At 39.6% G+C, this 13,584-nt stretch overlaps 1 protein-coding gene across 1 annotated transcript in view; it reads right to left on the reverse strand.

The window, feature by feature from the left end:
- The window catches only part of LOC128743706 (TGF-beta receptor type-1), an 81,063-nt gene that overhangs the window by 47,479 nt on the left and 20,000 nt on the right, over positions 1 to 13,584 (reverse strand). The window contains exon 2 of the mRNA XM_053840332.1: positions 2,257 to 2,559. Within this exon, the coding sequence (XP_053696307.1) occupies positions 2,257 to 2,559 (303 nt within the window). The remainder of the gene's footprint in view (positions 1 to 2,256; positions 2,560 to 13,584) is intronic.

Consider the following 13,584-nt stretch of genomic DNA (forward strand, 5'->3'; position numbering starts at 1 on the left):
AAGCGAGCAGTCGTGTGTTCGATTCTTAGTAGAATTAGGCCCTACTGAAATCTACATTTTACCTACATCTTACCAGGGCCGGTGGTGTGGTACTTGCCTGAGGTGCGTAATGATATAATACGGCAAATTGCAATTAGTCTCCGCACTTCCCGGTTCTAGAGAGTGTCGGTTGTAGTAAGTATAAAAGAAAGGGGTGAAATCATCGACTCTCAAGCACGCACAATAAACAGTTCGCGCAAGTTGCAGCGATATTGCAAGAAGAAAGAGATGCGGAATTACTTAGACGATACTACAATTGATCAAAATACAGGTCGTAGTGATAACATCTTTACAGAAAAAACTGTTCGGTTATTCGGGATATAGACTCACTTAGACCGCAGGATTCCAGAAGTTCGAAGACTGCTGTTGTACTGATGTTACTGGTTGTTCTGACGCTTACCGCTTTTTTAATTGGTTCGCACGGGACCTTACAAGATTCCGCTTCTCAGGTAGCCAAACGTTATAGATAACTCCAATCTGTTCTAGAATATGACCGGGTTCCATGTGTTGTTTCGGTCAAACCAGATCTTTGGCACCGTAATTTTGTGCTACTCTGCCATGCTTCCAGTTGAACTGATCTTCCTGCTTTGATTTGGCTTGCTTATGGTATGAAGTAGCAGTTCCTCAGACAACTTCCCTTTAGGTGCGCCACGACTTAGGGTGGAACGGTGGCACAGAAGAAAAGCGTCGGTTGATTCGTCGAAGGCCTCTTTCCTTGCCGTGATTTCCTAAAGTCGTCGCTTGAATATGACGACGAATCTATCTGCGGATCCGCTCGATTACGGCTGGTACTGTGGCGTCTTCAGATACAAAACGCCACGGTTACTGCAGAAAGGTTCGCATATTTCACTGGTGAATTGTGTACTGTTGTTCGTAGTCAATGTCGTCAGAAATCCGTTTCTGAATCCGTTGCTGATTGACTCGCTGAGCTGGCTGAGCGTATCTCCAGGTTAATCAGCTGACAAAATAACTTGGAAAATTAACTGGATCATTCCAAGGCAGCTGACGCAAGGCGAATCGCAAAAATTTCTTCTGGATACGCCCAATCGCAACGAATTGCGTTACTTGGGAAGGCGCCCAAATAGGGGATGCACACTCCTTCGAAATCCTTCGAATGAGCGAGCAATACAGCGTCTTGAGGCAATAAACGTCGCTGATAAACGTAGATGATAAATATGAGAGGGACAAGCACACTCCCTTGGGGTACTCCAGACGATATGCAGAATACTCTGTATTAACGGCTATTTTGCGTGCACGGAATTCACTTTAATGAAAGCTCTACGGTCAGACAAGTATGAGCTTAGCCATTCAATGAACCATGATGAAAATCCCATGTGATTCAATTTGTCGAAGACTAGATTATGTGAGACAGTATCAAAGGCTTTGGCAAAATCAAAATAAATTGAGTCCATCCAAGATAGGGGCCATCCAAGATTTGTCGCATAATATTCCACTTCTTCCATGTTGAACCTGCTCTTTTCGATTTGGACTGTAAATCTGTATTCTTCCAGACGTTGAAGCACTTGTTTCAGGATTCGGTTCTATTCTTGTTTCGTATGACCACCAACTAACACACCATCAAAAAATCGCCACAGATGCGGACTCTACCATTCGTTTTCCGTACAACGACGATTCTACCGCACCTTGAACACTGTATAAACATATAATAGATTGACGGAAAACTAGAACTCTTGCGCTTCTTTCACACAAATGAATTTATGTTGATAACGTTCAGTACAAAATTAGGTTACAATTTGGGCAATTATTTCGATTTCGGAATATGACCTCTTGTTCAGCATTAACAAAAACAGACTTTGCAGCCAATTGACGGCGAAACCAACTGAAAGACCAGGGGCAGTAACAATTTCTTTCAATTGGTCTTATCTACAGGTGTGGAACGAAACATGAAACAACACGGACCCTACAGGTGTGCCCAATTGGATTGATGGTTAACTAGAGTACAATAATCCATTACATTGCGGCTGCAAAACTGCAATCCGCCTACGAGTCTCGTAGGATGTCAAACCCTTGCTAAGCATGAAACATAAATTTCCTCCACTCCCTTCTCAGAAACGCAACAACGTTGACATCCGCCAGCCTGGACTGACGGCGGCGGCGTTTCGCAAGCGAAACCACTGGAACAATTCCGCCATCCCTCCGGAGACCACTTCCGCAGTCAAACACTCCAAAACCCCAAGCAAAAACATACAAACTTACTTGTTTTATTTTTATCCGCCGTCAGCGTCAATGTTTGCGGCGAATTATGCGACAGTGACGATGACAGCGCGGATGACGGCGCTGACGGTTCTGCCGCTGCCGATGCCGTTCCTGCTGGGCCAACGACGCTATCCTCGGTACCTCCGCCGGCGGCATTTTCATTCGAATTTAAAAGATACTTTCCATTAAACTGCTGCTGCTGCTCTGCCTTGTACAGCGAATCGCTGCCCGCCGATGCGCCGTAATCATTGAGACTGCTACTGCTGCTTCGTTTGCTGTTGGTGTGCCGAAGGATTCGCGATGCTGCAATGGAAGAGTGAAATCGAGAAATTAAATTGAGAGATTAGCGATGTTTTTATTACGATGAGTTTTGTTTTGCCGGTGGGGTTGGAAGTTACGCGATATATATCCTTGCAATTTCATCCCCGTAGGGGAGAAATTGTTTCGAATGCGCTTCAGCAGCGAGAGTTTTAATCCTCTGTAAGTGCAAATCGGATTTGTCAGGTCAGCAACCTTGACTCATGTGTGGATTTGAAACTTTCAACATTCAAAACATGTCACGGTACTTTGAAGGCTCAGTTCTAATTTCCCCTCAAAAAGCGACCTCGCACATAAAGAAGAAACAGCTTGCAAATTAATTAATGGCTAGTGGAAGAAATATTTTACCATCGAAGTTAGTACAGTGCGATGGGAATATTACAACTAATGGGTTTCCCTCCCGGCATTTAATGAAAACTTTGTCTGGCGTGCACGCGTATGCAATCTTCTCATAATGGCGTCTTTGCGCTGAGCGCCGGAGACCACAAATCATGGTAATAGAGCATAAATTCGCAATTAAATTAATTATTAGAGCTCAAGAAGAAAGAACAGTAGTAACTATCAAAGCTCTCAAGCCGTTTGAGATTTGAATAAAAATCACACGACGCAGAAGTGGAACACGGCATAACCTGCCAGGTAGTGCGAACAGGTTGAGCGCCGCTGTCGACGACGGGGCAATCAGCAGCTACTCCTACCCCGACGAAGTTTATGTGCTTAGCTACCGGTGAAGATCTGCTCAATCCAACCAACCCCGGATGAACGGCGGGCAGGTAAACTGGTGGCTGCCACACGACAAAAAACGTATCCGTTTAGTGCAACGGTAAGCGTCGTTAATAATCATCACTACGATAAGAAATTGCTACAAGCGATAAGATAATCGACGCCACGATTACTGTCATAACCTGGAGGCTTAGTGGTTGTGCATAGGTATGTGGTCAGATGAAATAGCGGTTGAATAATAACCCATTGCTGTACTCGAAGGTTTGTTACTTTGTTTCAGGCGAAGGTTGAATAAATAAGCTGCCAAAATTAGTCCAACGATTAAAATATATATTTTGTGTTTAAGTCGTGATAAATTCAACCAATTTTAGCCAACATTGGTCGCTGGTTGAAGGACAAGATCGGCTGAACCTGTGTCATAGGAACGAATTTTACGAAAAAAGTTACGCACCACCAAAGTTGTTATTATCAACTCTCAGTATGGCAAACAACTACCCCATTAGATAAGCACGCTATTGTTATGATTTTTATACGAAAAATAGACCAGATATATTAGTTGAATATTTCTGACAGTTCTTTTGCGAATGACACTTTTATTTTTTCTAATTTAACAATTTGATTTCTAAAATCGATACACAGTAGGTCAAGGTAGCATCCAGAATTTAAATTATCCTGACCAAAACCGAATGTCTATTTTAATCTCGATTTTTTTTAATTAATATTATTTAATATTGCTTGTTTAATAATGTCTAAACACCTTAGCTTGCGTCACTGTCGAATAGAATTTTATCAATATTTACTCACATCTGTCAGTCAGCAACAAATGTTCGTCGAAACAGCTGGTCTATTTCGTGAGCGCTGTTTTTTTGCAAGCTATCACTTTATTGATTTGTGATGAACTTCAAACCACTGCAATCCGGTTCAACCAGAATAACTTCATTGTTCGATATTATCTAATTCAGTGTCTGTTGCCATTTGTGCGCATATTATGTACTATTGCTTAGCCATCTTTCACAATTAGACGATTAAATGTACGTCATTCGAATGGTGAATAAATGCAGAAGCAAATACATTTTAGCAATAGATTTGTTTGTTGCAAAACCTTGAAATAAACCTTGTTTTTTTGCAGAAACAGATTACTCAAGATAAATGATTTGGCCATGACTCAGGAAAGATCACATCATCTGACTCAGCTCTATGTTAGTGACTGGATTTCTGTGTTACCGTCAAGAGCAATATTTTTGGTTTTTTGTATATCATCAGTTTATCTATAAATCAATTTTGTTTATAAAACAAAATGCAAATGATTATTAACTACAACAACAAAAGTTAGATATTGCAGAAAGTAACGCTCTCATTCCATTTCTAATGATGGTGCAAATTCTTTTCCTACTGTGAAGGCTGTGATTCACCATTTAGACTTTTGTTCAGCATTTAGGCGCCACTTGTTTGGTTCACTTCTCTTCTAGTCCCTTATCACTTTCCGGTGTGACTCATACAATAAACATCGTGTAATTCAGCTGAATATTATATCCTAAATCCTATCGGAGGCGCTTAGGATTAGTAATATCTGACCAAATCTTCTATCCGCAATTTAGCTGGTTAATCCAGCTTTGGTAGTAAACTGTGTAGATATCATAAGCGTTAAAAAACTGTAAATCTTCGCAGCTAATTTAGCGGCTTTTCCAGATAAACAATAATAGATTTCGTAAAAGTCGCCGAGAAATCGTATCAAAGTGCAACTCCAAGGTGTCAAGGTCAACCACACTCTTACAAACTTACAAAGTTACAAAGTTACAAAGGGAGATTAAAATCTCTGTGATAAAAAGCTAGAAAGTAATGGTTTTCTTATTTCTTCTTAAACCCAGAAGTCCGCAGTTCGTAATTTAATTCTGTCACTATTTTTGGGATTAGTATATTAATTGCATAAAAATAGTTCCAGTTTCAAGTCGAATTTCTAGTCTAGTTATTAAGTTTTCAAATTTAGTTTCAAGCCTAATTTAAGCTCAAATTCAATTCTAATTTCATGATCAGTTTCAACAACGATTTCAAGTCCAATTTGAAATATCTAGTTTTAAGTTCAATTTCAATTACAATTTCAAGTGCATTTTAAGTCCAACTTTAAGTATAGCTTCAAATCTAATTTCATATCCAATTTCAAGTTTAGTTTCAAGCCCAACTTAAACCAATTCATTTCCATTTTTAAGTCCATTTTTTAGCTAAGTGTTGCCGACACTAGTTCGTAAAATGTAAACATCCTTATGCCGGCGCCGGAACAGCAGGTTTCCTTGGTAACAGAATTTGTTTGGTGGTCTATGTAGATAGGTGAAATGAAAGATTTTTATCTCTAAATAGTTAAATATAGTTTAGTTAATAGCAAAATTGCGTTATTATTGCAGTTATAACATAGTGTCCTATTAATCTAAAGTAGTGGCCTTGAAGTTCCCAAGCAAATAACGGAAGAATCGGACTTCTGCCGCAGGTGAGCATTCCCTAGTGAACTTGCGACCAGAGAAAAGCTACATTTTGGTCCTTCGAACCGGATGTGAGCATTCCCTATGACATTTGGAACCAGGGAAAAGTTACATAAGTGGTAGTGGTTACCTCCAAATAAAAATCGGAAAATTTATTTACTGTCATATGAAAATTTTTTGAAATATTTTTTTCTTGCTTGTGAATTTCTAGTTTTTTAATTTAATAAAAATTTTATAATAACAATTTGTGTTGTTCCTGACGGTTGAAGTAATCAGTTTTCCTAAATATTTTTCACTTTCACAGTCTGTGAATAACAGATGGAATTCGTAACCAGACACTGATGAAGCCTGCAAGTCGGAGGCGAAATACGTGTATGTCGTGAATAAAATTACTAATGGAATTTAATCATGAAAAAAGTTTTCTTTAAGGTGAAAGTCGTCCGAGTCCAGTTGCTTATTACTGATTTCAGTACTTGTTGCCACTATTGTTTTGTTGAGAATAGAGTTGCTAGTAGTAGGTAATAATCTGTTATGAACAATTATGAAACGTAGAATCGCGTATCTATTTTTGCTGTTGAACTAGATCCGACCGTAATTCTATCACGTGAAATGTTGTTTACGGTGAATTTTATTATAAGTGAATTTTATAAGTATATTATCGACACTCTACGACCTTTAATTCAATAACGAAAATAATTGCTCAATTTCATGCTCAAATGTTTACGTTGGCATCACTTCATATAAACGTCCATTCCCTTGGCAACGTACAACAACGACGGTCGCGGATTCGTATTGCAATCGAAACGAAGTGAAGTTTTTCCTATCAATTCAAGTGAACAATTTGGACAAAATGATTATAATATCTCTCTAAATAATTGTTCGGGTGGTAAATTAAAGTTGTTTGTGCCTCAAGTTAAGTTTCGCGAGTGATTTGACGACTGAAACGGCTGAAAAAAATTAATGAAAAACCGACGGCGAATAGTGAAAATATAGTGATGAATATTAATTGGTCAGTAATCTCAGTATTTAACCCTTTATAAGGCAGTGGCAATTATATTGCCACCAACAAAAAATTTTTTTTTGCTTCTATAATTATATTGATGTCATTATAGACGCAAAACAAATATTTTTCGTTGGTGGCAATATAATTGCCACGGCCTTATAAAGGGTTAATGTAATTAATGACCGAAAAAGTAATAGAACTTATAGAATGCAATGTTTAGTGCTTCGCGTTGCAAGATCTTATTACGGTTAGCAGGTTAGTTGAACTAATTTTATATTTTTGTGAAGGTTTCCCGAGTCTATGGGAGCATGTTGGTACACTGAAGAAGGGAAGGGAAGGGTGATATTCGGTACCATGCTGACTGTCATAAATGGACTCTGACGACCTTGTCGTTAATTTCAATATTCGTATTCCACTGTAACACGCTCAAAAAAACTTCAGACAGATGAATTACCAATGGAGTTAGAGGTAGTCCTTTCCTTGGTGCCCTCCAGAAAAAGAAGCACCAAAGGAAAAATGAGATAGAAAAATGAAAAACAGAAAAAACAAGAAGGAATGAGGAAAAACTCGCAAGAGCTAAAGAATAAAAACTGGCGTGAAAAAAAGAAAAACGAATGAAAAAACGTGTCAAAATGAAAAGAAAAAACAGGACATAAAAAGATAAAAAGAAGAATACGGGAAAGAAGAAGAGGGGGAACGAGTCAAACTCAAAACACGAGAAGCCTGAAATATGAAGATGAAGAATGGCAGAATTAGCAGAAAAGAATTAAAAGCCATCAAGAAAATGAAAAAAGGAGGATAAAGTGAACAGTAAAACGGTGAAAACGGCCGTGACCCGGGTCAAAAAGGGGGAAAACAGGATAGAAAAGGAGAAATTACGTGAGCAGAAAAATGGAGAAACGAAAACAGAAAAAAGAAAAGCGGGATAGAAAAAATGAAAATGAAAGATAAAAGTCAGGAACGAAAAATAAAAACAGAATGTGACAGAAAAGGAAAAGAAGAAAGCAAGATATCAGAGAACGAACGCAACAGACGAAAATGAAACAAGAAATAGAAAAAATCGGTACCGGAAAAAGTTGAAACGAGGCAGAAAATGACCAAAAACGAGACAGAAAAAGAGAAAAAACCTGAAGACGAAGTAAACCGGAAGAAAACAGATGAAAAATGGAACTCTGGACTCTGGAAAATGGCAAAAAACGGGACGGAAAAATACGATGAAAGCAACAAAGAAAGAGTAACAAAGAAAACCGAGAGAAAAAAGAAGGAAAGCATAATAAGAGGGAAGACAAAACAGAAAAAAGAGAAAACAAAAGGGAAAAGTAGAATCACAAGAAAGAAAAAAGAAAATCGAACAAGAAAACGGAGAAAACGGGAAAAAGAGGTCGAAAGGCACATAAAAGGAGACAGCGCATAAAATTGTTATTGTGGTTTTCGACTGACCATCTTTTCAGAGTTATGTTTTTCGGCTTTGCTGTCAAATTTCTGATAAAAACGAACGTTTTTCTTGTACTTCCTACTTCTAGTAGAAGAAAAACGTTTGTTTTTATCAGCAATTTGACAGCAAAGCCGAAAAACATAACTCTAAAAGGATAAAGTCTGAGACAAGACACGGAAACGGAATAATAGAACAAAAAAGATAATAAAACGAAAAAAGATTAAAGAAAAAGATGAACTAAAGGAAAACCGGAAAGGAAACAGTAAAAACGGAAGCAAAACCAAAAAAGACGGAAAACAGGACACCAAAAAAAGGAAAAACGGAAAAGATAAAACAATAAACGAGATAAAAAATCGAAAAAACATAAAATTAGAAACGAAAAAAAGGGAAGAGAAAAGAAGGTGAACGAGAATTTGAGAGGAAAGTGAAAGCAAAAACCAGAAAAACGGTACAGAAGACAAGATAAAACGGAACAAAAACTGGAAAAACGGGACTAAAATTCATGTCCGGTTTAAAGTAAAACTGCAAGTTCAAATTGAAGGGTAATTTATTTTAATATCCACTGCAATTTGAAGTTCAATTTCAAGTCCTATTTCAAATTTTAAGTTCAATTTAAATCCAATTTGTGTTCAATTTCAAGTCTAATTTCAATTCCAATTTGAAGTCCGATTTCATGCATAGTTTCAGATCCAATTTTTAGTCAGATTTCAATTTTAATTCAAGTTCAATTCTTTTTTTTTTGTTAGATTATAGTCACTTTGACAGATTGTGTCATGACTTCTGCGGGGTTGGGATTTGAACCCGGGTCCTCAGCGTGAGAGGCGTGAATGCTAACCACTACACCGGGACTGACCCCACCTCAATTCTTTCCAGTCCAATTTAAAAAAAAATTCAAGTTTCAAGCTTCATGTCTAATTCCAAGTAAAACTTCCAGCGCAAATTACTCTAAATTTAAGTCCAATTTCAAATCTAATTTCCAGTTCATTTTAAAATACAGCTTCAAGACCAAATAATCCAGAGTCAGGTCTAATTTAATGTCGTATATCGAGTCCGATTTCAAGTCCTATTTCAAGTCCAATTTCCATGTTTATGTAGGGGCACACCAGTGCATAGAATCACAGTTGGCCATTTGTTGTCAGGATAAGTTCATTCATCGTGGCTTCCTCGCCCCGCGGAACAAGCACATCGTGAATCGATTCTGCACACTTGCGCCGGGCTATCGTGAGTTGGTTGAACTGTTGCATTATTGCCAAGCTACGGTGTGTGAAACGAATCTGACCATAGACAGGAACTCCGGAAGTGGCCTAATAGCCAAAGCAGCTTGCAATTTATCCGAAAGACCCAACAAAAATGACAAGAGCTGCGTAATCCTATGGCTAGAAAGCTAGTTTGGAAAAGTGCAAGGCATAAGTTGTACCGGACCGTAACGCAAAGCCAAGCTCTGGAAATGAAGAAACGCCCAAGAAAGATCTGTGAAGCGTTCTAACTCCTGAGACACCGTTTGCTCTCCGACAGATGCATCTGGTCTAACCATTTTGCTCGCCGCGACCCTGATCTTCCGCGTTAAATTGCAAAAAATGGTCGAAGTTCTCGAAAAAAGTGGTCGTTTAGCAAACACTAAGCTACTGCGTAACTTCAGTAGCCATGAAGGAAGAAATTTATCAATAAAGGGCTTTCAGAAGAGGTTCTCGTCTTTTCAAACTCTACCAATCAGTAGTACAACGACAATGGTGTTCCTGTAGTTCCTAAAGAATGGAAACAAACCAGTACCACGCAGCTAAGGCCGATTGAAAGGTAAACTGAAAAAGAAAGATGGAACTGCAAGCGCTGTTCTTTAGTTTAAAATAGGTAATTTATTAACGAAACCAAAAACTTTTACTTATTCTATCTTTTCTATCCTCCACCTGCAAACTTGAGTAAAGTATTTTATCCAGTTCAAATGTTGCTTCAACATCAACGTTGGTACTGCTATTATTCGTAAGCAGCATTTTGTTGCGATATTCGATAATTTTTTTCACAGCTGCCACCATCCATCTAAGGGTGAATAATTCCATAACACGTTATCGCAATCGATTTTGACCACCCGCTTCATAACACCCACTGCCCTCCAAATGTTCCCCTATTGGCAAGTCCAGAAACGAAACCCTACACCTAACCAGCACAGCCGATAGGCAATCCACAACGAAAGCCACAAGCGTTGATATTTCGTAAAACAAAATTAAAGAAAAAAAAAAGAAAACAGAATCTGTCTGCGCCAACAGAGTAACAAACTAATAATATCAATCAACCTAACGACTAAATCACCGCATAAACAAGAAGACACAAAAACAAGAACTTCGCTAGCCGGTCCAAGCCAACGGAGCAGCCGACTTGCGGCTGGGTTCGCGAAAGTTAACTACAGTTACGGCAACGACGGCGACGGAGACCAACGAGAGACGAGCCGTCCAGTGAGGTGACTTTGATTGCTTTATTTCAATAGAAGCTTATGAATTCTTGAATGTTTACTTGCTTGACTCCCTTAGGTGACAATCGGGTTGCGATAGCCATCGGTGGCGACGGATCGAATCCCGTTCATTGGACGGTGATTGAAATCTCGATGCGACTTATTGTGAAAGCCGTCCGGATGAGCAGTGTGTAGGCCGGTTGGGCTAACCGCGACCGCGGCGAGTGACAGGACCCCCCGGGCAGGAACGTGTATCTATCAGCGAGTCTCCAGCCAATGTCTGCGGACGGCTGCCCCGGTCGTATAGCCGCAACGTAAGTGTGGTATGCGTAATTTCTTCCAATGAATATTCATTCATTCATGTGTTCCACCGTACAGACGACGTGTCGCAGACTTGCTTAATCCTCGAACTGTGTGATTTTCTTTCTCCGGCACATCGAGAACCGTCATGGAGAGCGATAATGCCGTGCAAACCGCACGAATGTTTAAACTTTATTGGCGCGGATTTTGACGAGATGCGGACTGGGACACGAGCTTACGACCGACGCGGGAGGGTTTGGTGGCATTTCATTTATCACCTTCGAAGAGGAGCAGAAGGAGGACAGGAAGAGATCGCCACCATGCGGGAAGCAACGGGAAGGGGACAGATGTTGTTTCGAGTGTTGTATAATGTTGTTGCGACGATGTCTTCCTGTCGTCGGATGCGCGGCAACCGCAGTGGGTGAGTGCGCTGGCAGAAGCCGACTTTTGGATAAACGTTATTCAAAGCCGTATATCGCTATACGATTAGAGTCAACAATTTGAATTTCTAAGAAGTTCTGAAGCTGTCTTAATCATGAAAGCTGACACTTAAATGTTCGAGTTTTGCTTCAAACATAAAATTTGTAGTGTAGCCTGGTGAAACAATGTGAAAAAGCTGCGCTTGCATTTTTTTTATTTATGAGTATCAACGTATAAATGTTTGAATGAGAATTTGTACATAAAGTTGAATTTATAACATCAACGTCATGTTAGATTGTTTTGAACAATCTTGAACAAGTCTACGTGAGGTTTGCAAAGTATCCAAACAAATACGATTGTTTGAATTTATTGAACAACTCATTAGTTTTTCGTGATTGGAAGCCAATTTTACACTATGCTAAAATGCTTTGAATGAATCAATTTGTCAAATGCCAAAATACTTTGGTCAAATACCAAAAACGTTGGTTTTCGAATGGTTTGTTTCACCGATGCATCATTAGTAGAATTTGAATCGGGAATTTTCCATTTTTTCTTCATTTCGTAATGATTGTCTGCTTTGCATCATCCCCAATCAAACCGAAGAATCCCTTCGTAGAACTAGGCAAAAAGCTACCGTTTACGTCGTTGCCATTTCCCCATGCTCAAGTGCGATTCTTGTTATCCTTTAATGAACTTGGAATGCCGAAGCGCCCGCCAACCACCTTGGCAGAGACGGGAAATATAAATAAAGTTTGAATTTGGCGAAAATGGAAAGACTCATCTCCGGTACGTTGCCGCGTCGTCTTTCTTGCCTTGGACCTGGCCAGGAATGCTGATCGAAGCTGACGGAGAACTCGTTTCTCCTGGACGAGATTGTCATTGCTCCGACAAGCTGTGACAGAAACGCGGCACGCCAACTGAATACAGAGTGAGCGTGCCGAAAGATAAATAAGATGAAAAATTTAAGCTTTATCGTGATTTTCCTCCCCCGGGTTTGAACAACCCACTGGAACGGAGGAAAATGTTTGATTTTTGCTAAGAAGGAGCTGGTTAAAAATCTCCCACGCTGCAGGGATCGGAAACGACTTTCTCCGAATCGATTGAAACTTTACCCGCGGCGTATTTTATAAAACGATGAATTAATAAATATATTGATCTCAGTTTAGTTATTTGGAATTGTATTAAAATTTTGAAATAATAAGTAAATCTCGTGAAATGTTATTTTTGGTGATAACTATTTACTGTCTAAATTTACAACCAAATCAGAGAAGATTGCTTTGAAAACTTAATTTCTTTTTCTCAACCGACGCGAAATTGCTCACTAAGTTGCTAAAAGGGTAGCAATCACAAGAAAAAACGAAGACAATTAATTGAACAATTTTCAAACATTTCGTTTACTTTTTACATTTTCCAAACCTTCATTACCAATGAAACTTCTGATTCCGTCAATTACCTCCCATAACCTGCGCTTCGTTACCCGTCCCTACCTGACCGGCAACGGCAACAACGTTTCCATTCTTGATGGTAAAGTTTGAAAAATTTTCTTTTGAAACGGGTTGGAAGGAAGTGGATGCGGCAATAATTTCCTCCTTTTTATCTTCCTTTCAAACGTGGCTCGTCCTCGCTAGCTCCTTTCCGCCCGCCCAGTCCACCGCAGCAATTGGGTCCTCTCTGGCACTCACTGGCTGTGACAGCCACTGCCGGCATAGCGCCGTCAAGTTCAAGTGTGTTTACACTTGGCTTGAGGCTTTCGGCAGTGAACCACCCAACGAAGGCGGCTCCTCCACCAAAGGTGAAAAGGAAAACCGGTATCGATTGCTATTGCTCGTTCCTTGGATGTGGCTGGTGGCTTGCGTTCGGTGCTTTCGCTACGCTATCGAACATAGAGCCGCGAGGACTCAATCCGAGCATAGAACGACTACCGTACTGTGATACTTCAAGTCGTTACAGAGTTAGCCCTTTTAGAAAATGTTCACCCGGGGAAAACAGTGTGGAAATCTTTGTCGTTTGTGATTTTATGGATGAGATTTGAATTTTTAAAGCGGCATTCGCCTGCTGCGAAGCTCGGCCAACTATGTCGTTTTCCCTCGGACCGGGGAACCTGTTGAAGAGAAAAAAAACCTACGCTTGGTTGCGTTTGATGAAAAATTGTCAACCCATCAACGATTCTCATAAATGTAAGTATGAGTTTGCTTCAATTTTCCGTTGGTTGAAG

The sequence above is a fragment of the Sabethes cyaneus genome, chromosome 3, assembly GCF_943734655.1.
Source record: "Sabethes cyaneus chromosome 3, idSabCyanKW18_F2, whole genome shotgun sequence".
Taxonomy (NCBI): domain Eukaryota; kingdom Metazoa; phylum Arthropoda; class Insecta; order Diptera; family Culicidae; genus Sabethes; species Sabethes cyaneus.